The following is a 25435-nucleotide window of genomic DNA, read 5'->3' as shown; positions in this document are numbered from 1 at the left end:
GTACTACTTTACTTGGTAATTCTGAGGTAATCAGTTTCATGAGTTTTTAAAAGTAAAGTCAACCTTTAAAATGTACAGTGTGGGATAATATTTGTTTTATGAAATTAATGATATGTTCATAACTATTCAACTTAATTTCCACTGTGCTTTTTTCTCTCTCTCAAAACTACAAACAAACATAAATATAAGGTCAAAGTTGGTACGTCATCGTGATGCTTATGTCACACCTTTTGGTTATGGTGAGATACCAAAATTAAGATCAACTTTTTTACACCGTACAGCACTGTTGCACTAGTGCAGTGACTGCAGCCTGTGAATCAGATAGTTGAGACCTGGAAATCCTTTGATTGCGGACACTCCTGAGAGGTGGTTTGGCCCGGGACAAAACACAGGCGCTGTACACAAAACTGGAGATCTGACCTTGCAAAAAACAGACCCCACTTCTGCAAATCAACTGAACTGTTCAGTGAAAAACAGTTTCTCACATTCGTATGAAAAATGTGTTTATTATGACTATTGAACTATTACAAAAGGCTTACAGTGCCTGCCAAATGTTAAGTTTCTCCCAGCGTCTGAGGGTTGTAATATGTTGGTATTTAATGGGCTGCAGTGGCTTTGAATGTGCATCACACATTTAATAGTTTTTTAACATCATCTTTCTTTGAGGCCTTTTTCTTTTATTTAGTCTCCTCGCTGAGTTAATTCCTTTCCTGTCACAGCATGTTGGTGGAGCGGCTTCAAATCAACTGAAAAACACAGACCACAGACAGGCCGGCGGGAAGTGACTTCCTACCCCCTCTGCTCGTCTTTCTCTGAACCAGCACTTTACAAATGCTGAGTTTGATCTTATTACATGTCAGTCACATAATGGAGGCACAGGGCGATCTGCAAATATTGACAAAATCTCGGTTGAGCACGCACCTTGATAGGACCTTCCAGCCATAGAGAGATCTTGTAATCAGGAGACGTCGCTTCCACGAACACCATTCTTGACCAGCAACAGCACTAAACCTCGGCTTATATTTTATCACATCAAAGAGTGTTTCTGAAAAATAACTGCGAGGATAATAACACGTAAAAAAATGAAGATATACTTAGATTTTAACCCACATATGTTGCAGACAGAATAAAAGTTAGTCAAACATCGTGGTGGTATAATGTCTCTGTATCTCATAGCTTCCAGTATATTGTACCTGTACACATAGAGGAAGATCAGGCCACTGAACCGAAGACCACACACCACGTCTAAATGTTGTTTACCAAAGTCTTTAAATAGTCAAGCATATTTCCTCATGAATACAATGCAGCACAATCAGAAAGAGACTGCTTAATAACATTTAATTACAGTGCAATTTCAAGTGGGGGCTTACAAATTCTCCTAATGATTTAAATGTGTTTGGATAGCTTGTTTGACAGTTTTTATGTCTATCACTGCTTACACGTTTCTTTTTTTTGTGTAAGAATTTATGCCCTGTGTACATGAAAATGTCTGCGGGCCTCTGAATGCCTTTGCAAAGAGGCTTTTCCTGAAGTACTGACATTTACTCTCGACTTCATCCCTGTGAATTTCAATGTGGTGAAGGAGCATCTATTTATATTACTGCCGCACCTTTGACCTTTAAGTGTTAACGCCGTTGAGACCAAACCCATCCACCCATACAGGATACCTCTCACTGATCGACAACATGGCACAATGTGTGCCAACAGTTTGCTGCTTTGGAACTCCCTATGAAGTCGTAAGTGTGCTATACAGTATGGGGTTAATAGGGTGTGTGCTTACAGATGTCAATCAAACACAGTTTTGTAACATGCAGAACATGTAAATGAGACATTTTAGGTACTTATACCTTCATAAAAGTCGAAGGCAACCAGATAAACGTCTAAGTACCGAAACGTTGCTGTCAAGAAACTTAACTGCAAGTGAAGTAGACAGTGTGCGGGAGTCTTTTCTTCCTAAATGTTGTCGGCCTCCGGTCTTCTCCTACGCACCTGTCAACCTTAAGGTGTGCAAAAGCTTCACTGCGAGAACATACAGCCAGAAATCAAATTAGAAAAATGCATAAATGCTGGTGGAAATATTTTGCCAGGGACACATTTCTACTTTAATTTTGAGTTTTTTGTGAGCGGCTATTGCACCACCACTAACTACCATGGGACAATAGTGTCTATTACACCAGATTGAGGAAAAGCCAACGCAATCCGCCTCTCTCACATTTTGCAACTTTTCCAGTGTGTGTGTGTGTGTGTGTGTGTGTGGGTGTGTGTGTGTGTGCAACTGAGACGGACCAGAATAGGATCAGAGTGGTGGAAAACTTGACCAAAGAACAGAGGCAGCAACAGCCTCGTTCGGCAACTACCGTTAGCACAAAGCACACATCTCCAGCAGCGGAGGGCAACTTTTCAGGCGGGGGAACATTCGTGATGGCTATTTTGCTTGTGTTTATATGATTGTGGCATTTAACAAAGTTGTTTATATATGTATTTATATTTCTTAAAAATCTAAGAAAGCTTGTTGTATTTAGTGAATTAGCTGCTAACACATCTCCCTGCTGGCAGCGAGCGCCACAGGGCAGTCTGTGTAGTCAGGCAGTACCTCTTCATGGGTTTTGGAGGAGGGGGTCTGGAGGAGGGGTGGGATTTTTTGTGGTTGGATACTTTCAAAGTTTTGCTTGCTCTTGCTTGTTTCTACAATCTGACCCGCCGTACCTTTAAATTATTTGATTTTCTTTCCATCAAACCACAGTTTCTTATTCAAGAATGACCTTGTACACCCAACATTTTAGGGAGTTAGGCTTAATTAACATCTTGTCTGCTTAGAGTAAGATGGCAAGATCGATACCATTCTCACGTTTGTCCGCTAGATATGAAGCTACAGTCAGCATCCAGTTTAGAATGAAGAACAGGGGGAAGCGGCCAGGCTGGTTCTGACCAAAGGTAACATAATCTGTCCTCCCATCTGCACAATATGTCTTGTTTGTTTAATTTAAACATAAAATGGAGTGTAAAACTCTTATTTACAGGGGTTAGTAAGAAGTTGAACTAGCCGAGTAAATAGTTCAGCACATAACACCCACAACTGGCCATTTTTCAGTTCTGTTTTTGTGCAAAGGTAAAAAAAACAAGATTTAATGAGTTTATTTGCAAGCTTTAGATGTGTCAATCTGTTAATAGTCTTTAATCAATAAAGTAAATCAGCTTATCTCCAAATGTGAAACTATTTATTTAATTGGTATAAATGATGAGCCCTGTAGGGAATTGTTTATCACTGCTTCTTGCTGGAACTTTTTGGCTGTCATATGTCCTACACACCCTAAACAGACTGTATCATTGCTTGTTAGAATCTATTGTATTTTTGATTACAGTAATTAGTCACAAGGAGTCTTTTGTTCCCCTGAAGGTCAAAATAATTTACTCAAGACATCAATCTGTTTGCTTGTGTGATTGTTTTTCCGTGTGTACGACTTTGACTCACTAAAAGGAAATGTGTTTTGTATACACGATTCCCTACATATAAAGTTGGTTCTGATTCTGATTCACTGTCCTCTGGCTGGTTTGACTTGCCTCTAGTCCCACGGGAACCACACCGGTGTCCCAGACAAATCCTCCTGCCAACACGCCAGCCTCCATAGAGCTAGGCCGGCTAAAGCCTTACTTCCCCTCCAGAGGCAGAAAAATCCAAACAAAGTAAACAGTAAGCACCTAGTAGTCAACTTCCTTATCCTTGTTAATTATTCAAAATCCCGGAGGAGAGACCGGCCCACAGTTGTCTTCTGAGTCACTTTTTTTTTCTCATACAGGCACTCACTCACCACAACGGCCCCCCTCTCCCCCTGCCTCCCCTTTCAACTTCAAACCCAGTCATTTCAGCAAGCTGTGCTTTGATTGTACCAAACACCTGTATTTTTCGAGGAGAGACTTCCTTGTGAGCCCCCGCCTCCCATCTTTGATTGTTAAACAGCAGTGGCGCCGTCATTACTGTCTGTGCGACTGATGCCGCCCAGCTTCCCCTCCCATCTTCCACCTCTGCCTTTTAACCGGAACTTTAATTGCTCAGAGAAAATTTGGATTGCTTTATTTTATCTAATTTTCAAAAACCCTCCGTTTTTTTGTGGGTGAAGGGTTGTAAAACTTGAGATGTGCCTCGCTGGATTTACCGGATGAACTGGAGACGATCACACATTTCCTAACATCTCTAAAAAATGTGCTCAGATTTGTTAGAATATGTGGGAACTTAAATGTAGAGCATAAAAGTTGGCAGTAGCCAGATGGACACAGACACCGAACATTTTTTCTCTCTAGCTCACTAGTAATCCTCCAGGAAGACAGACAGACACTTAGACACACATACACACACCTTTGCGGCAGTAATACCATGCTTTATTAGACGGCCTCTCCTGCCATCCTGTCTCCCCCCTCAGATTAATATCCTCTGGGCTTCTCACCAGCTGTTTCCGTCTCTTAACACCCCTCATCTTCCTCTGGCCGGCCCTCCGCTTCACATGGCAGGGCTTACAAACTGGGCCGCGACGCCTGTGTGGCTCTAGAAGAGGTCTTCGGCTTAGCACTGTGTGCGTACGTGTTGATATGTGAGTTCACCAGGTAAGCTGAATGGTGGATCTCCTGTCCATGCAACTGTATCCCAGTGAGCGGAGACACAGTGTTGATAAGTAGATATAATCTTTGGACTTGTGTGGTTTACACCATCTTATTTGCACCCACTTGAGGGTGGACATCCGCAGACAGACATAATTTCATACACCAAGTTTTCTCTTAATGGTAGAACCATTTCGCCACACTGGAACCGATGTTGAATATCAAAGAACTGTTTTAACAGGAAAAACAAAAGTCAAACATTCATAGCCAATCTTTACTTGATTTAATCTGCGTCATGAATCGCCATCACTTAATCATTCGATACTACTGTTTGTTGCCAACATGATTTGATTTATTGGTGTATGTACAAGGTTTGTTTTTCATTTGTGCGTGTATTTTCACTCTGTCTATACTTGTTTCTGTGCCAGAGTGTGTGTGTGTGTGTGTGTGTGTGTGTGTGTACTGTACATGTGTGCAAAGTCTTACTTGGGTGTGTCTGCCTTTGGCTCAGGTGGGTGTTTACCTCTCATGGTGTTTTTACTGTTTGTGTGTAAGGGCAGACAGGATGTGCGCTGCTTGTCAGCACACTACAGGAGATGAAAGGCTGGGGAGGGTGTGGAAGTAGACGAGTGCTGTTCAGGTAACAGGTTGTCCTCTCAGAAATCTCTCAAGAATTCAGCCCCATCGCCTTCAGCACTGCTACTGAGCCACAAGTGAACGCCACTCACCACCAAGTTGCTTCAAAAATAACTCAACACCTCCGACAACTCTGGGCATAAACTGAACACCAATGGGGTCCAGGTGGGGAATCTCAAAACACAAGCATTAGTTGAACATTCGGAGCAGCTCGGTTGGCGCTCCTTGTTTCCTCTGTGCTCAGGTGTGCATGTTAACTCTTATTAGACAACTTCCATAAAACTGATTGCGTCATCAAAACTTAACAGATGCCAAATGAGTCAGTTTTAAGAATGGGGCCCACTGACATGCATATTGATGAGCAGTACCTGTTGGCACGGCAGCAGTCACTGCAATGCAGTTGGGCAGGTTCTCACTATTAGAGAGAGAACTCGCAGGAGCCATATCCTTGATGATCTATTGTTAGCAGAGGGGAAGTTATTACTTTGACACCATGCTGTCAGTTCACAGTTCAGTCACTGGAATTACTGTGAACAGACTTGCTGTCAGTTTAGACAATTGGATGAGGTAACTTGAAAACAGGTATGACTTATAATTTGTTGTAATTAATAAGCCATGCAGCTTTCTGCCTCAACCCTCAACCTCAAGAGAAAGGAGTTCTGTTTGCAGTGCTTACATAAAATCTAAATGAGTTTTTACTCATTATTCAGTCTGACATCAGTCTGGCCTAATAATCTAAAATAAATGATCCGGTCCAAATTCATTGCTTTATCTCTGTGTAAGAATTTTGATAGTTGGTTTGAGCTTCTTACATGGTTTTCTCAGCCGATAGTATAACGCCATTGCCACCATGTAGTATTTGGTTTGGTCAGCATCATGAGTCTTCCTCGTTGCCAAAATGTTTTAATCATGAGTGAGTTCTACAGTAAGCACCCAGCTTACTGAACTGCCCTAATGTTAGCATTATTTACATTGGCTAGCTAGAGTTATCAACATTAATGTAAGATAGTGCTAGCAATGGTAATGTAAGCTCGCTAGCATTAGTAACACTTATGTTTGCTCGTTAACGTTAGCAATGTTTACATTTGCTAGCTAGCGTCAGCAACATTAGCTAGTGCTACAAACTGGCAACCACTTGATGGAGCGGATGATATTTTCTCAATGTTTTGTTTTTAATGTATTTCTAGGCCCCTGCAAAGCACTTGGAATTGCCTTTACACATCCAAAAGATGTATACAGGATTAGGATTTAATGGGATTAGTGTTTCTGGCCACCTGATGAATCTCCAGTCCAATATTAAAGCAAAACTCACGCCAAAATGCAACCTAGGCATTTTTTTGTGAATGTATATGAGTCAAACCTTCGTGTAAAAGCATAATTATGACAAAAGAGGCACTTTTAAGATTTACTGTACTTTCGTTTTCGGGCAAGCTCATTTTCCATGGAGTGTAGGGGCACTCGCTATTTTTAAAACGCTAAGAAGGCTCGACACAACATAAAACTTTGCTCATAGTATCACCAGGGTCTCTACACATGAACACGAGCATTGAGAACATTGTTTGTGTACACAGAGTTTACTAAAAATAAAGTTTTTCTAACAACTCACCTTAGCAGTAGCTTGTTCCGCTAGCCACTGTCATGGCAGCCGAGAAGTATCGATCTCAGAATGCAAGTAACATAGACAAGAGTTAAGGTGAACTGCTACTGTCTTCTGGCAACAACTATCCACGCGATATCTCACGTGACTTTTCCGGCTTTTCATTTTAGTATTGTTTCTTATATGAGACCCCTTTTTCAACTTCAAGGTCAATATAGTTTTTCGCTAATGACAAAACAATGAATTATCCGTGCATTTATATGGAACTAAGCTTTAGGAGCGGTCCACCTTAACTGTCCTCCAGGTTACGTCACATTCGGAGATCGAAACTTCTGCCTGGACGGCAGCGAGCGGAGGACACATCTGCTAACATGAGTTGTCCAAAAACGTTCTTTTTAGTAAACTCTGTGTACACAAACAATGTTCTCAATGCTCGTGTTCATGTGTAGAGACCCTGGTGATACTACGAGCAAAGTTTCATGTTGTGTCAAACCTTCTTAGTGTTTTAAAAATAGCGATTTTGATGCTAGCGTAAGAGTGCCCCAGCACTCCATTGAAAATGAGCTTACCCGAAAATGAAACTACGGTAAATCTTAAAAGTGCCTCTTTTGTCGTAATTGTGCTTTTACATGAAGGATTGACTCATATACATTCACAAAAGAAAGCCTAGGTTGCATTTTGACGAGAGTTTTGCTTTAACTCTCTCTTTTATATCAAAAAGCGGGGCAGGTAGTGTAGTCAGTAGGGTAGTAGTATAGGCAGACACCAAAGCTTTTTTGTGCGTAAAACAGCTGCTTCATGCTAGTGAAAAAAGGGTTACAGCGGTAAGACTGAATCAAAACAGTAAGAATGCGAGCCATAAAACCGAACCAGATGGCGTTGCGGGGTCATGTAATGTCTGTGGTATTGTCAGTACAAGCAATGCCTTTTATATTGCATTCAGTTATTTGATCCATTGTTACTATATAAATATTGATTAGTGCAGCTTTAAAGGAGCTGTCCATACCAATTTCTGGGAATATATTTGAATCACTTTTTATCGGGCATGTGCGGATTGTAATGTCACCTGAAAAATGAGACCTTCCCTGTCGGTCTTGGTTGCGTATACAAGCCTGTGGGTGATTTGTTTTAAATATTTTATAATGCTGGACTTTGGATTTCTTTGTGAAAAACTAAGGTCAGAGGTTCCAGGACAGTCCAAAGGATTTTTTTCAGGAAAGCATCAAATATAATTAGGATTCTCGCGTGAATACAAGCAATGACCGCAACAAGAGATGTATTTGAATTATTGAAAATAATAAATTCGAGGCAGAAATTCTGAGGCATGGGACCAAGCAAGGCTGAAAATGGCATTTAAAAGAATCAAATGTGTCTTTACAGAAACAGACAGAGTGTAAACCAGAACTTAATAAAACTGATATCACACAGAGGAGCAGGGACACTGCTTATGACATGTTGCCGGGGACTTTTCTCTGTTAAAAACATTTCAAATTGATTTTTAAATGTAATTTTTAAATAATAAAACAATTCGCGTCCACTGTATTCAGGAGGAGACAGAAATCTCAGAGACAGATACCTCATACCATGGACAAACATGCAATGAATCAAGCCTTTATGATAAAGTGAAGTGCAACAAGCAGGTGGAAGGTGTCAGGGGTGTGTGTGTGTGTGTCTGGAGAGACTGAGCCACAGACAGGAAGTGTCAGCAACATAATTCAATGAAACACCAGTGATGGGAGACGCCCACTCGATAAAACCCACTGACACACAGGAATTCGCCCAACTTTAATTACACTGATTAGCCAACATGGGATCTAGAGTACTGGTTGAAAGCAGTAGTGTGGTTTTCACTGTGCCAAAAACTGTGACTCCTCAGAAAAGAGAAGACTCTTTGGACTGCAAAAGAAGCATACAGTTGTGGTCAAAGGTTTACATACATTAGTAAAGAAAAATCTATATCATGGCAGTCTTCAGTTCCAATGATTTCTTCTTTTATTTTTCTGTGTTTGAATGAGTGGAACACATATCACTTTGTCACAAAATAAAAATTCACGAAGTTTGGTTCAATAATTGATTTATTATAGGTCTTCTGAAAATGTCACCAAACCTGCTGGCTCAAATATACACATACAACAAACTGAATGACCAGTTTCAGTTTTGTATAAAGTTGTGTGAATCAAATTTGCTCTGTAGCATGGCCTCTTCTGCTGAGTGATTATGATTGATAACAGCCAGTGCATGGCTCAGTTGTGTCACTGCCACGATCAGGAAGAAAACACAAACTATCACCTGCTGCTGAGAGAAAACCGGTCAGGATGGTCAAGAGTCAACCAAAAAGCACCGAAAAGACAGGCTGCAATGAATTGGAAGATGCTGTAAGACAGGTGTCAAGAGTCCACAGTCAAGGGGGTTTTGCATTACCATGGACTGAGAGGCTGCCATGAAAGAAAAAAGGTAAAGGAACGGTTAAATCAGGCTAGAATAGAGGTTTTCGACTGTGCTGAAGAAACAAGTCTGTGCCAAGAAGCCAACAAATTGAGTTCACAGATTCTGTCAAGAGGAGAGATTAAAAATTCAGCCGGAGGACGACCAGAAGCTTGTGGATGGTTATCAATTGCACCTAACTGAAGTGAAAATGGCCAAAAGACATTTAACCAAATATTAGAATAACTGTATATTTTTGAGCCAGCAGATATGGTCACATTTTCAGAAGACCTATAAAAAAATTGACATTTGAAGCAAACTCCATGACTGCTTTTGTGACAAAGTAGTTTCATTCCACTCATTCCATCACAGAAACATGAGAGTTGTAGAAATCACCGGAACTGAAAACTGTCATGATATACATGTTCTTTACTAGTGTATGCAAACTTTTGACAACGACTGTATATAACGTTGCTGCATTTTTTTTGGCAGGGTAGGAGGTATAGATTCAGTTTAGAATCAGCTGATAAAATATGATGCATTATCATAGATTAAATTACCCAACAGTGTAAAAAGCAGTCAAAATCAATTCCACGGCTGCTAACATTAATACAATGGATCAGTAATAATACGAATCCAGAAGTAAATAGTACTTTTACAAAAAATCATAACTAACTTTGATTTTGTTTTTCACAAATGCTTTCTACATCACTTATAAAACATTAATAAGAACCACCTTCCTGTTGCCAGGTAATGTAAGAAGTTAAACCCTTCAGACACAGACACCTGGCTTTGTCATTTAGTTTGCTCTTTAATTCAGACTCTCCAACAGACCATTTGCTGCTTTCTTTTGTAAAAGTATACTACAAATTTAGGTATAAGTATATGTATAAGTGAATTAAAATAAGAAATAAGGCATAAAGATAGAAAAAGTTAGTCGTATTTTATAACTTATTGTAACTTATTATTTAAGCATATATTTATATAATCCTGTAGTGTTAATCATTTCATTGTACAATCCTTCGTTGTATAATGTTAACATTTTTTTGGATGGGGCTTAATTGAGTATAGAACACATGTATAAATTATTCAGTTAGACATAAATACAAATGATTTAATACATAAAATGACATAAGTCTATCTTACTACACATCAGCTTATCAGCAAATATACAGGAATCCATCTATATAAATTAACACTCATCCCTGACCCTTATTTACTACTTGTTTTTTTTAATGCATGGTCAGAATCCCAGCAGCAGAGGCTTAGAAATTCTGACTTGCCCTAGTATGTGTTGAGGTCTTGAAACACAGGATCCTACATTTCCCATAATGCAACTCCATACAACCAAACCCTGATGACATCACGAGGGTTATTTCTTCAAACTTTGTAAAGGTTCTCTCCAGAGCTTCAAAAGACCACGTACAGCTGTTACAGGTTCAGACGTACCCTGGTGTGACGGCTGAACTGGACTTCATGTGTGCAGTTAGCCGCGTTGATTGTAACTTATAACAAATATGAACTTGTTTACTTTAGCGACTGCAAGGTAAGACATTTGTCCAGCTCATCACTTTGAGTCACACAGACATGAACTCATGAGTTTAGCAGAAGCTGATAATCAGCAACTATGATGAAACAAATACTTTGCATATAATTACAGTTTTATATGCTCTTATTTTTATACAGTGGAAGTGGCGAAAGGGCAGAAATAAAGAGAAAAAAAAAAAACCCAAAACAAGGTCTGTGTTTAATGTCAGTTTATGGGTAGAAACACAGGATTGTGACACTGGCAGGAGGGATTCCCAGGGACCTGATGTGATTTCAGACCAGTCTTGGCTGTGGGTTTACAGCCCTGACAAACAGGCGGAGGGGAGGCCGACTCATGATGAAGCCCTGCATCATCACCGGGCTCTGCTGTGCAGCTTTTCGCAGGTGTGGACTGGACGCCTGTGTGAGACGGTGAGCTGAGCCTGTGGCCAGACGAGACGAGACCTTTAAGTACATACCTTTGGATTTCTCGGTCACGTGACCCGCTATCCACAACCTGCCTCCTCGCAGCCAGCCGTCCGCGCTCACCATTGAAAAAAAAACAACAGGTAAACATTTTCTACGGCAGCATGCACACACTAGCTCTAGTTTACGGACTATTAGCCTTGAACTCCCCCCACCCCCACTTTTTACTAAACCCCCCCGAGAAATGCGGAATGACACGCAGCGACAGGCGCGACGCTGCTCCGGAAAGAGACGGGGGAGCGACAGTGTGTTCAGCCTCAGCCGGGCCTTATCTCTGGGACAGGGACGGCTCTCGCAGCGAGCTCCGCCACAGGCTACGTCTGCGATCAGGGCCGTTTTCTGACGACATAATTTCCCGAGATGAAAGCGTGTTCGTGTTCGCAAATGCGAGGCGAAGGGTGGTGGGTGGGGGTGGGGGTAATAGAGCAACGTGGCGGTCGGATTTGTGCAGATTACAGTCAATAAAGTGCTCGCACAGGACTGCCTCCTAATCCTCGGCTGAAAGGGCTGGGCAGTGCACCGGCGACTTTTTCTGGGTGGGGAAGTGAAGGAGACTCCCCCTCCTGACTCCACACACGCACACTGTGGTTAGAAAAGGTGTCGGCTCTATTGTGATGGCTGTCAGTCACGTTGTCAGACTCTTAAGGATTAGTTTAACTCAGGTCGTTCACATGAGGCGGTGACTCGGTTGAGTGTGCGTTTATCTGACAGAGACTTCCTGCCACCCACACATCATTTGGCTGTTTGTCTGTTGCAGGATGGCAGAGGCTCCCGTGTCATGTGACTGTTTTGTTTCCTTGCCCCCCGGCTCCCGCGATGACCATGTGATCTTCGGGAAGAACTCCGACCGTCCCCGGGATGAGGTGCAGGAGGTGGCTCACTACCCTGCAGCATCTCACCCTCCAGGCTCCATGCAGGAGGTAAAGCAGCCCTGGACTCCTGCAGTCTCACACCACCAGGCAGACAGACAGGCAACTTTGAAAATGCACAGGCTGACTGAAACACTGTGCACTCCCACAGTCTGGTGCACCGCAGAAAAAGAATTCAGAATAAAATGATTAAAATGATATCTTTTGCTCACGGTACAATGGATTATTATTTGCAATAAACCTGTCTGACACAGAATAGTCAATATTTACATGGGGACTTTGTGTGGTAACATTCCTTCCTGTTAATGTTTAAGGGGAAGGAAGTGAAAGTTTAATCCTGCTGATTAAACCCCTCCTCCTTTTCACCACTTTTCACCAGTCTTTTCAGAAACAGTGTCACTCAGGATAACACAGGGTCTTCCCTGTAAACATGTTTCAGTCAAAGAGAAAAAAATCCCTGTATAAACTGTTGACAGCTTGTTCAAAACAGTTGCACTGTCTCTGCAAGAGAACTGCATTCATACAGGTAGCTATTTCTACACCTGGGCAAATTAAACCCAAATTAAATTCACCAGCGTTACTTTAAAAAGGCCATATTAATGTGCTGGAATCACTTTATGGATGTATTGAAATGCTGAACACAGATTAGCAGGTGAATGGATAATTTATGTATAGCAAGAGGATGTACTTTTGCCCTTTGGTCTGATCTGGACAGTGGTACTGAACTGGCTGGTTTTAAAGGAAACGTTCACCCGAAGATAAAAATTCAGCCATTATCTACTCAGCCCCTGTGCCGATGGATAGTCAGGTGAAATCTCACAATCCACAAAACATTTCTGGTCCTTCATAGCAAAACCGTGTTGCAGCATTCTCCTAAACAACTGAAGCAGGTGGGGACTTGTTTTAAAACGTGTAAAAACAAAACAAAATGTCAGTTTTGGGTGAGCCGCTCCTTTCATATGAACTGTCTCTCAATCATTTGTTTTGTCCGCAGTGCACATACATCCAGATCCCTCAGGTGGAGCACACTCACGCTGTCGTCCTCAGCAAGCCTGCCTGGATGTGGGGGGCTGAAATGGGAGCCAACGACCAGGGAGTCTGTATTGGGAATGAGGCTGTCTGGACCCGAGAGCCCGTCACCCCCGGTGAGGCTCTGCTAGGCATGGACCTTGTCCGGTGAGCACTGAAAACCTTTTGATACTTAGATAACCCCACTATATGGATAATTACGGCTTATCCAATTTAAGCAATAAAGAAAACGTAATCTCTAGAGCTGATGGGAGCAGCGATTGCATCCTCTTTAAGAGCAGTTTGAATATTGGAAATTCAGTAGAAGCATTAGTTTAATCCTCTCAGGCTTTGATCAGGAGGGTGTGAACATTGTCACAAGCATGTTATGACAGGTGTAGCAAGCACTGTTGGAGCGTGGCACTTACAGTAGCATTTCCTGCAATGCATATTCCAAGGTGAGGGTGTAGACATCGCCCACAATTAAACCAGTTTTCAGGGTTAGTTTGAGAGACTTACTGATCAAGCTATAAACTGATAAGTAAGTTTAAGTAGCTAGATACATAACAATGCAAGAACTGTCCCCATTAATAAATAACAATGTGGTTTACAATAATTATGACCTTGTATAGAGGAAACTAAGACTTTACATGTTGAAGTAACCCAGCATGACTTTGCATCCTCAGACTGGGGTTGGAACGTGGTGACAGTGCCTGGGCAGCGCTCACGGTGATCACCAGCCTCCTGGAGCAGCACGGTCAAGGGGGGCCATGCAGGGAGGATCCTGAGCCCTTCAGCTACCACAACACCTTCCTCCTGGTGGACCGCAACGAGGCCTGGGTCCTGGAAACAGCTGGAAGGCTGTGGGCGGCGCAGAAGGTCACAGGTGAGGCTCCACTGTAGAGGGTGCATTTATAGGTTACATGGTTACTTGGTTCAGTGGCTGCTGAGCTGGTAATGTATACAGAGCCATAGATATAATTCAGTGACTTAAAGGTGCAGTAAGTAATAACTGGCCACTTGTGGAATTCATCCTCAAATACTGGGGGAGCATGTCACTAAAGTAACCACTAACTGCTGCTAAATGTCACTGCCCATAGCTGGTTAGCTCAGTTAGCCATGCGGCTAGTGGTTAGAACTGGAACTCCAAGACCAGGAGAGTGTGAGCGCAGGAGCTTTGGACCTGGATGAGCTGCGGTAGCTAGTTAGCATGCTCACTTCAGTAGATATCTCTGGAACACAATACATAGACCGCATTAACTTAGAACAGCAATTTATTCACATTCTGTTGACAATAAAAGTTAATTTTTGAATGTTTTCAATTAAAATGATTTCTTTCAAATTCTGCTGCTGGCCTTGTAAAGACCTTATTTTTGTCCTGCTTGTGCTGAACAACCACATGTGCTGGCTTATTTTTTCTTCTAATTTAATGTGGAACACAAACTTTGTATATTTTTTCTCATAAATATATCTATATCCTCTATTTGTTCACGCCATATTGCAATACCCAACATACAGCTGTTTGACTTCAATAAGTACGTATTATTCACCTGTTCATGTGAAGCTGTAGCTATTGTGTGTGTTCAACTTTAATGTTTGTCTCGAGGAATTTGTGCAGGAAACGCATAAGAGAATTTGATGTTGATTAAAATGTAATGAGCTCTAATCCAAAGATAATCTCTTGCTGGACTGTGTGCTGTTTAATATTTACACCGTGTATGTAGCATCGTATCTTGTTGTCAATCATATTTATAAAGCCTTATAAAGAGGCCTTTGCCATCTGTACAGCATGACACCTTTGTGCCTTAACTTATCCTTGTTTAAGATAAGGAAAAACGTGTTAAGGAAAAAAAAACAGGGAGAAATCTCAAGAAGAGTAACAAAGGAGGGTTCCCTCATCCAGGTTGGATTTGCAGTGCAATAGGTGCCACATGTACAGAGTAAACAAAAACAGCAAAAAAGCATTACAATGTATAAAATAATAGTATAGTATAATATACAACTCACATACACTGATATATGTGGGTTGTATACTATAGTATACTATTATATTATACTATACTATTATAGATGTGATGATGCAAAAATCACAAGTGTCTGAAATTTCAATTTACTTATAACTAACTAACTAGCTATTGAGTAAACCATTAAGTGTTAAATATATTATATAAGGCAGGCCTGTTCAGCTACACATTTATAGAAGGGCCAGATTTGGAAATAAGCAAAGTCCTCTGGGGCAGATATTTACACAGCCCCACTGTCTGACCTGTAAAACTCGGAATGTAAATGTGTTGTAACTAACAATACTAATACAGTTTTTATTTGTTCTCCGCTTTGCATAATTTGCACAATTGAAAAAGAGAAATTATGTACACAGAAGTACTGGAAAAATAACAGTGCACCTTTTAATTTTAAGTGGTCAGTTTGACGCTCTGCATGGGTTAAAACTTACGTAACATTACTTACATTACTTAACTAAAGACTGTTTGAATTAGCCTCATAATACAACGATCGAAGGGCCAGAACGAGGTTGTTAATGGGCCACAATTGGTCAATGGGACGCCACTTTAATAGGTCTGATGTAAGGAGTAGTTAAGCAATTAAAAAAGGGGTTGGTTTTAGACACACCTTAACACAGCCATTCTAGAAGTTCCCGGGCTGTATTTAGACAGAGGGATGTTCTGTGCTATATGCTAACATCGGCAAGCTAACATGATCACACTGTCAATGCTAATAAGTTGCTGTTTAGCCAGTATAATGTTAACTTAGTTTAAGGTGTAAGCATGTTAAGATTGGTTAACTATCACCTGACACAAAGTACAGATAAGCCTTGTGGGCATCTGTGTTCTTTATGTATTTAGTTATAAACCAATGTACTGTTCAAATGAGAACATTTCCTGTTGGTGTCACAAGATATAATGTCAGGGATCATCAAAGTCTGTCCAGTGGTTGTTGAGATAGTTGAGCGCCGGCTCACAGGATACATCTGTCACACTGCTAGTATGGCTAAAAGCATTCACTGAGCTAAGGCTGAATTAGAGCAAAGTTATGCATGTTCAGTGTTCAGCTGCTTAATCAGCCTTAAAAACAAATCAATCAAACAAAGTGTTGAAAATCCATATGATTTTATCCATACTTACATTACATCAAACTCATACATGCTCTTTAATGTGGGAAGCTAAACTGCAAACTAAATAAAGCCCATTCAGATCTCTTTGTTCATTCTTCAACATGAGACCACAGCTTATAGAGATGTGTCTGGGAATCCTGAAATTGTGGTAAAGAGATGCCTATTCGTCAGGGCTGGATCACTCTGTCAAGAGGAGATAAACCTTTCAAGCTTCTCAGCTTGTGGTGTCTATGCAAATACAGCACAAACGAGCATGCCTTACATAAACGGCATGTTTCTGGCTAAACTATTTGTAAAATTTCAAACATGTTGCACTCCCGTACAAGAGACTTGCATCTGCTTTAAAAAAGGTAAAACTTTCAACTCCTTAACAACAGCAGTCTTAACTAAGAGACTTCTTCACAAAACACTAAGTATGGTATAAAGTTGAAGGCCATTCCTATTGAGGAGTTACACAATTCAAACAGAGAACTGGGATGAGACACTCATAGGTTGTTTTTACCAATTATTTCTGTTCATGGAAACTGAAATTAATTAATTTCTATTACGGGAAATTACCAGATGGAACAAATAAAGTATTCCTTCAGTCACCAAAAACGTATTTAATTAAATAATAGATGGAGTCTTGCCTGGGCTAAACTAGTAAGGTGAGGTGATTTGAATACTTACACACGTATTAAATCAAATATGTATCTCAGTCTCCCCTTTTCATCCTTCCTCTCTGCTTTTTTATTACTCTTTTATTTGCTTCATTTATTTTTATTATTTATTATATTTCCCCTAGTTTCAACTGCTGAATTGTATTTATTTATACAATTCAGTACCACCACCTTCAGATCTATTGTAATATTTTTGTATTGTTTTTTTTTTTAGCACTTTTAAGTGCTTTGAACACTTCCTTCCAGAATATCTCCAGTTGATTTGTGTATTTTTTTTCTTGTTTTATCCTTTCATTTTTTTTTTGCTGAAAAATTATAAAAGAATAAAAACATCTGGCAGAGTTGTGCGCAAGTGCTGAAACTGTAATAAAACTTGTTTTTAACAAGCCGTTAAACAGCCGCTTTTCCTTCTCAGAGGGTGTGAAGAACATCTCCAACCAGCTGACCATCGGTGCTGAGGTCTCGGCAGAGCACCCGGAGCTGCGGAGTGTCGCCCAGGCTCAGGGCTGGTGGGACGGTGAAGGAGAGTTCAACTTCTCTCGGGTGTTCAGCCCAGAGAACCCTCCTGCCAGGATGGAGCTGGCCAAACAGCGCTACAAGGGAGGCACGGAGCTGCTCCAGCAACATGACGGTGAGGGTGCTCCACTACCATGTTTCCCCAAATGCCTTTGGACATCACTGACAGAAGACTTTAACACTGAACATCTCTATCACACCTTTGCGCTGTCTCTGGTGGCAGGCTCGGTGACGGCAGAGGTGATGATCTCCATTCTGAGGGACAAGCCCAGTGGCATCTGCATGGATTCTGGAGGTTTCTGCACCACAGGGAGCATGGTGTCTGTCCTGCCCAGGGACACCAGCCTGCCCTGTATCCACTTGTTCACTGCCACCCCAGACCCCTCCAGGTATGTCACTGTTTAAACTTAGAATCCTCTTGGCTATTAACGCCAGCTAGTAAGAACTACTGTTAATACAATGCTGAAGTAACCCATTAACATTACATTTGCTGTTCTAAATAAGCAGCACTGCCATAACATTGGAAAACCTTGTATCACAAATTGATAAAAAAAAAAACTCTGCCTGGCTAAAAGTCACACACTCTAATATTTTATTGGATGGCCTTTAGCTTTGATTACAGCACACATTCCCAGTGGCACATTTATTTTCAGTCCAGAGTTGCACACATTTTTCACAAAGATCTTGTATTGATGATGGGAGAGTCGGACCGCTGTGTAAAGCCTTCTTCAGTACATCACCTAATTGTTTGGGCGCATAACGTTGCTGAACCTACCCTGACCAACTGAATCAACCCCAGAACAGAACACAACCCCCACAGGCTTGTAAGTTAAGCGCCAGGCATGATGGGTGCATCACTTCATCAACCTCTTTTCTTATTCTGATGAGCCCATCACTCTGGAACAGAGTAAATCTGGACTCATCAGATCACATGACCTTTTTCCATTGCTCCAGAGTCCAATCTTGACGCTCCCTAGCAAATTGAAGCCCTTTTCTCTGATCAGCCTCACTGATAAGTGTTTTTTAGGCTACTCAGCTGAATCCTGTGAGTTCTCTTCACATTGTGGTGTAGAAATGCTTTTACTTTCACTGCAAAACATAGTTATACTGTTGATTTTATTATGATTTAATTTGACCAAAAGTTTAAGTGATCTCTGATCACGATCATTCAAGTTTTTTTCTCTGGCCACATTTCTCGCTTGAAGATGATGGTTCACCGTTGTCCTTCCAGGTTTTAATAATGCATTGTTGCCAAAGGTGTGTCATGGTGCCTCATTGGCTGTGTAGGCCTCTGCAGTACTCAGACATGCCATTCCTACTGAGGTGTTTCACCCAAGACATTCCCTCTATAAGGAGGCAAACATGTCCTCTATGTTGTAGACTATGTTCTTTTTATATCTTCTGATACAGGCTGAAAATATTGTTCATTTAAAAAAAAATGGACTTCAAATCAGTTTTGATCATAATTGAACAACTTAAGCAGAAAACCACATTTAAGTAGTTATTTATAGAACCTAACTTTGACATGGAAATGATCTTATATCTTAGTGAAGTCTAGACTTGTTGTAAGGGTTTTTGCTGCTGGTTATTTATTGCAAGCCTGTGGTGAACCATGAGCTTTATGAACAATGTTCAGCGGCAACACATTGGCTTTGCATGTCAACCCACTATTTAATCCACTGAATAATACGTTTTAAGGCTGCAATCTCCTCTGCCAATCACAATCCTGAGCTCATCTTCCAAAAAGTTTGATTTTGTCTATTGGCCTAAGGCTACTCCTGACAAAACCACCATCTGTTCTGGCATTATATAAGGGGAAATAGCAAGGCAGGTGTCGAGATGTATTAGTCATAGGTGCATAAGTTACAAGGACACTACAAACTTAAAAACTTAAGTACACATTTGGAAATGGTCTTAAGACCAAGGTCAGGTATAAATCTAAATACATTTTTATAAATGAGACCCCTGGTGTGTGGTTGGTTCCATCTGGGAAAGCTAGCTTCAATAGAAGTTGTGTGTTTTATTTTTGTTGAATCAGAAACAAAGTTGGTAACATAAGTACCAACAGTTGATTGAATAATTAACCATGTGTTTACATCCTATTTTGTTTTATTGATATATCATTTCAATTTCAAATGCATGCATTACATGAAGGCTTTGAGACTGCAGTGTTATTTCCCTCCCAAACTTTGCTTTTCCTGCATTCTGTGTCCACTTTGGGTCAATGGGAGTTTCTCAGTCTTCCTTTCTCTTTTCCTGTTCCTCTTCCTGTCTACCCACCCCATCTGTACTTCGATAGGTCTGTATTCAAGCCTTTTGTCTTCTCGGACTGTTGCACCCCAGTGCTGAGGGTGGTCTCTCCACAGTTCGGCGCGGATGACCCTGTCAGGAAGAAGCCCCGCTTTCAGAGCCAGGTGGACAGAAGACATGACCTGTACAAAGCCCACCAGGTGGCGCTCAACACCATGGAGACCAATCCGGTGGGCACTGATGGATGACCTAGGTCAATGATAGTCCTGCTTAGATCCCGGCAGATCCTTATACATCCAAATATTTTTTCTGAGAGTTGAACTTGGTCAGTTGCTGGTAAATTACAGGCAAGTTGCACAGCTCAGGACTGACATTCCCAGTGGAGAAAGAAAAATCAAAGAAACATGCTACGAGTGCACATCCAAAGTCCAAGAGCAGGGTTTGAATCATAACTGCAGTGTGCAACCAAAGACCAAAATGAGAATGCTGGGAGGTATTCGTACTGCAGAACAAAGTAATATTTTCCATTGAAGCCACTCAGCAGAAGACTTGTGTTTTTTTGTTGAATCAGTGGCACATATGGTAAGTACACTATTTTAACCTCCATTGCGCTTATCATATAATAATTTAGGTAGCATAAAATGAGTTGGCAGTCACAGAGAGACTGGTCTGCTATTTACAGATACACAAGAGTGCTATAGTGACCAAATTCATATTTTCATAGCACATGCAAGTTCATAGTGTTTCAATTGTGATATGCATTCATACTGTGAAAAGTATGCTCAAAAGTGTCAGTATGCATAGTATAGTATACTACACTATACTATGCTATACTATACTATACTTAACTTGAAGCCACTGAGAGGCAGCAGAGATGTGCTTCTAATTGATGTACTCACTGTCCTTAACCAGATGCGGTAGTACCTAGTGAAAAGTCCTACTGGACCAATTAGCATCCCACATATATTTACTCTAGGAACATAAAACGTTATCTTTTTGATTTTACTGGGGATGTACACTACCTCCCACAATGCAATGTAAAATGGAAACATATATACTTCACTAGCTGTAAAACTTTAAAGCAAGTTTGTGTTACTTTGGCTGAGCAGCAGCCAATATGGCCACGATTGACAATTGGATAACTTGCAACCTAAGCACAAGTAGTAACATATACTGAAATCAGCAATTTGACTGAATAATGTCAGTTTCACATTAATATCTACCTAAAGTCTGCTGTCGTTTGCCACTTTAAGATACCAGACTAAGCTAGGCTGCAGTAGTCTGAGTGTACTTAATCGAGCAATGGTGTTTTATTATTCATGACTTGAACCTTTTATTTGTAATAGATTCATGAGATCTTATTGCTTTCTAATGTTACTTTAAATTAATTGAATTGATAAATTAACGAGAAAAAGAAAAAGGGGTAAAAGTGTACAAAGTTCAAACTTCTAATTCCAATATTACAAAAAAAGTTGACTCAAGTACAACTTACACATTTTTATTGGGCTTTGTTGGCAAGCTATCACGATTTCACCTATAACAATTCAAGGACTTCAGCGTGCTGGCTTAAAAATGTGCATACAAGTTTCTATTTCACTTGGAAGCAGGAGTCTGAGAGAACAATCCTAATCAACTCACTAGCTTTTATAAAACTTTCATGTATTTTGTTATTGTTACATCCCCATAAGGCCAGGGGATGAGGGCAGTTAGATAGCACCGGAAGTAAAAGAAGAAGGAGAAACAGGATGCATTTTGATGCAATTAAAATGAAAGTAATTAGGTCAACAAAAAACAAGTGTCTTCACAAAGGAAGATGCCTTCATCCTTCAAAAGAAGAAAAGACAACCAAAATTACCTATATTTCAATGCTCAGTTCCACTCCAGCGCTAAATGTTGGAGCACTAGTCAATAGAAAACATCACCCTACTGATCAATATGCTGGCTCACACAACACACTACCGCTGCTCGGCCCACTGGCCTCACTGTGAGTTAACACTTATAAATCTCCAAGGCATAATGATGAGTGAGATCAGGTGTGATTCTCCACTCATAGGCAAGAAAGAGGGGAGAGAGGGCGGTACCTGAGGGAAAGCAAGGAAACAAGAACACACCGATGCACCCTCAACACTCAGGCCCAAACAGTTCCAGACGCTTAATTGGCAGTGGCGTTTCAAAGTCACATTTGAGTTGATGTATTTTGGTGCATTTTGTTAGTATATAGTACGCGCTGCATATTTTCAGTATATAGTATAGAACTGGAACACAACTATTGGTGCCTTTTTTGGCGAGCAGCTATAGATCCAGATTAGCCTGTAAGGGAAATGGAGGTAGGTCAGAGTACGTGTGCGACTGCTATAATTAAGTCTGCATCTCCCACCACAGACATCTGGCCCATAATAACTCGTACTTTCAAAAGGTAGCGAGTGGAATCTGGATTCTTGTTAATGTACATACATATATTGCAAACAGCTTCTTGACCAGTTTTGGATTTAGTCAAATGACTGCGCTGCATCAGCAGGTTTAAACACACAAGTATGTACTGTTTGATCCAGGTGTTGTTTTGACATCTGTCTTTCCCTCTCTGTCAGGACGAGGGTCTAGCTATCCATGAGATCCTGAGGGAGCTGGAGTCACAGTGTCTGAGTGAGATTTCAGCCATGCTGAACGGAGAGATACCGGGAGAAGAACTGGGGGACTTGTTTTTCGATTGCGTGGACACAGAAATTAAGTTCTACCAGTGAGGAGGTGGGAGGCTTCAGGAGCTCTAATTGGTGTTGCGTTGTGCATTAATCTGTTCCTGTTGTTGAATATGCATGACTATGATAATGACACGGGTGATGAGTTTCAGTAACTCTACATGTTATAGAATATATTGTCCATATAGGGTCAGGACCTTAGAAAATGGCATTGAAAGCACCTTAAAAGGGTGGAGAGCTCTGCTTTCTCAGCAGTCCATGAGCACACTCAATAATCGCATCTGGTGCAAACCACATTTTATGATAATATTCAAGATCATTGAGCGTCTGCATTTGTCTGTGAAAGAGGAACAGACTGCACACACAAAGGATTCAAATGTCATGCCTAACTGAGTGTGAGACCAGCCAGCGCCGCCAGAACAACTTTTACTACTGAAATCTGGACAAACCTGATCATGATCCTTTAACAGCCGCTAAGTATGTTTTTGGCATAAGCCAGCAACTCTTTGACAATGTTCTTGAAGAGTAAAGCACATAAAACAAACACAAGATTACTCAGTAAGATCAAAGCTTGTATGAGAACTTGAAAGTTGTGATTCTTACAAGTTTCTGATGTGTCTTGTGTCTGCCGCTCTAACACTTGTGTAAGTTTGATTGTGACTGTGTTCCCAGCAAAGCTAAATAAGTCTTTAACGTTTGCTGTGTTTAACTGTCCTCTGTTACAGCGCCCTCAGGTGGAAATCCCTAGCACTCGCAGTTGCAGGAGAAGGCCCAGGGACTGACAGAAACTCTGTTTCTCGTCTGATGGGCCTCTGCCTCACTCACACAAAAACATCTCTGACACCATTCCATCATTATCATTGTCAAAACTGCACATGTGATTAATCATCTGTTTCACCCAGGGAGCAATGGCTGCATCTCGTTAGTGAGTGTAATGACGTAGACTGCACAGGCGCCCATGTAGAGCTGTGTGGTGTTGCGCAAATACTGTGAATACGGCTTTTTGTTGAACATTTTGTTTGTTGTTGCAAATAAATGGGTTGTCTTTGGATGGCTACCTGTAGAAAGGATCTAATAAATAATGTGCATAGTCTGTCCTGAGTATGTTGTGAGCTTTCTGGCCACCCAAGTTGTGCAGCTGTAGATAAACAATCAAAGGACTATGTACAATATACAGCAAACAATAAAGTACTCTATACAATGAAATGCTTAAGTAGTTATAAAATAAAATACTGAGGTATCGTGGAATAAAGGTAAGTGGAACATAAGGTGCTAGAGGATAAGGTGAAGTTTTATTTACATTTTAAAGTGCAAAAATGACTGCAGGTATTGGTAATGTTAGCATGCATCATCACATTAAAGTTGGTTAAAATGTGTACATCTATCCATTTCAGCCCTCCAACCAGACTAATACCCTGAAAAGATTGACCAAAAGTTAGTAAAACTTAAAAAGCTGGCTCAGTGGTTCAGTATGCATGGGGTAAAAGGTCATCACTAACTACGGTCCCTATTAAAATATTCACACCCTTGGATGTTTTCCCCTTTCATTGCATTTACAAATGGAATCAGGGTCAATAGAATTTACAAAAAATCTTTAATGTAAAAATTAAAAAAGATTTCTACAAAGTAGTGTAAATTAATTTAAAATCTATAATGTAAAATAAGTAATTACATAAGTATTGTAGTGGTTGGTGTCTGCCAAACATAACGCCTAGTCTGGTGGCTAAAAATCAATTTTGGTCTCATCAGACAAAAGAACCTTCTTCCAGTTGACCTTTGGGTGAACTCTAGTGGAGATTTATTGAGCTTCAACACACGCTTTCTCTTTGCCACTCTCCCACTCTTTGACTGGTGAGGAACCTGGGCAACATTTGTTGTAAGCGGAGTATCTCCCATCTCAGCTGCTGAAGCTTTTATCTCCTTCAGAGTAGTCATAGGTGTCTTGGTTGCCTCCCTCGCTAGTCTCCTTGCACAGTCAGTCAAGTTTGTAAGGTTGGCCTGCTCTAGGCAGATTTACACATTTGTCATATTCCTTCCATTTTTTTCATGGTGGATGAAACTGAACTCGGAGGGATGTTCAGTGATTTGGAAATGTTTTGGATCCGTCCCCTGACCTATACTTCTCAATAACCTTTTCACAGAGTTGCTGGAGAGTTATTTTGTCCTCATGGTGTAATTGTAGCCAGGAATACTGATTAATCAGTGACTGGACCTTCAGACACAGCTGTCTTTATACAACAATCACTTGATTCTATTTATAAAAGCAATACAAGGGGAAAACTTCCAAGGGGGTAAATAATTTTTTGGTACTGTATTTCTGTGATTGTTTATTTTAAATGACATGGGAAAACTGACTAAGCCTCGATATAAATACGGGTGAACTTTGATAATGAAGCCAACAGTCAGTGTGGGTGAAAGTACCATAACAGGCTGGTTTATTACAATCGGGGTCACTAAAAGTGACTCTGCAAAGACAGGTTTAAAGCTGAGACGTCTAACTGCGGGGGTGTGACACACCTGACAACAGGCAGATGCACTGGAGGTATGGTACCAGTGGATAACAAAACTACACAAAAAAGAAATCCATTTAGCCAACAGAAAAAGAAACATCCAAAATACTACACACAGCAAACCTTGCATGTTATAACCACAACTCAACACTCAGTGTTCTAAAACTACTACTGTCCTCCGTAGCCAGTTCAACATACCAAGGATATGTTTATGTGTATGCAACTCTGGACAATATCCTAGCTTTATTCTCTGGGAATGTCTGACATGATGGTTTGTGTGTCTCTGCCTCTGTCAGAGTAGGCTACACAGAAAATCAGGGCTGGACTCTTGTGTGATATTGCGTGTAATACCCAGCTGCCCCATGGAGTAACATGATTTGTGCAGCAGGAGCTGCTTACCACCTTCTCAAGTGACACAAGAGTGACAGTTGCTGTTGGTAAAACACCTCAGTTGCATCTCTATTGTTCTCATTCAAAATGTTAAAGTGTCCATTTTGTTTTTAACTTAAGTGTTGTCTCATCTGTGGCAGAGAA

The 25435-nt window shown here is 40.8% G+C and overlaps 1 protein-coding gene across 4 annotated transcripts; it reads left to right on the top strand.

Annotated features, from left to right (window-relative positions):
• Positions 1-11022: 11022 nt before the first annotated feature.
• Positions 11023-23597, top strand: scrn2 (secernin 2). Of its 4 annotated transcripts, XM_030431948.1 has the most exons (9): positions 11024-11209; positions 12021-12183; positions 13127-13308; positions 13827-14026; positions 17345-17560; positions 17669-17834; positions 19745-19925; positions 22284-22440; positions 23117-23597. In XM_030431948.1, exons 1-8 carry the CDS (start codon positions 11133-11135, stop codon positions 22434-22436), a joined length of 1338 nt encoding a protein of 445 aa, XP_030287808.1. In that variant the 5' UTR covers positions 11024-11132; the 3' UTR covers positions 22437-22440; positions 23117-23597. The 4 variants fall into 4 exon arrangements, with proteins under 4 accessions (XP_030287802.1, XP_030287808.1, XP_030287818.1 ...); XM_030431942.1 differs by having other exon boundaries at positions 11023-11209; positions 22284-23597; XM_030431958.1 differs by having other exon boundaries at positions 11077-11346; positions 22284-23597.
• Positions 23598-25435: the final 1838 nt, after the last annotated feature.

This window comes from Sparus aurata, chromosome 1 (genome assembly GCF_900880675.1).
Source record: "Sparus aurata chromosome 1, fSpaAur1.1, whole genome shotgun sequence".
Lineage (NCBI taxonomy): Eukaryota > Metazoa > Chordata > Actinopteri > Spariformes > Sparidae > Sparus > Sparus aurata.
Note: the sequence above shows the minus strand (reverse complement) of the source record. Positions and strands in the feature narration are given on the sequence as shown.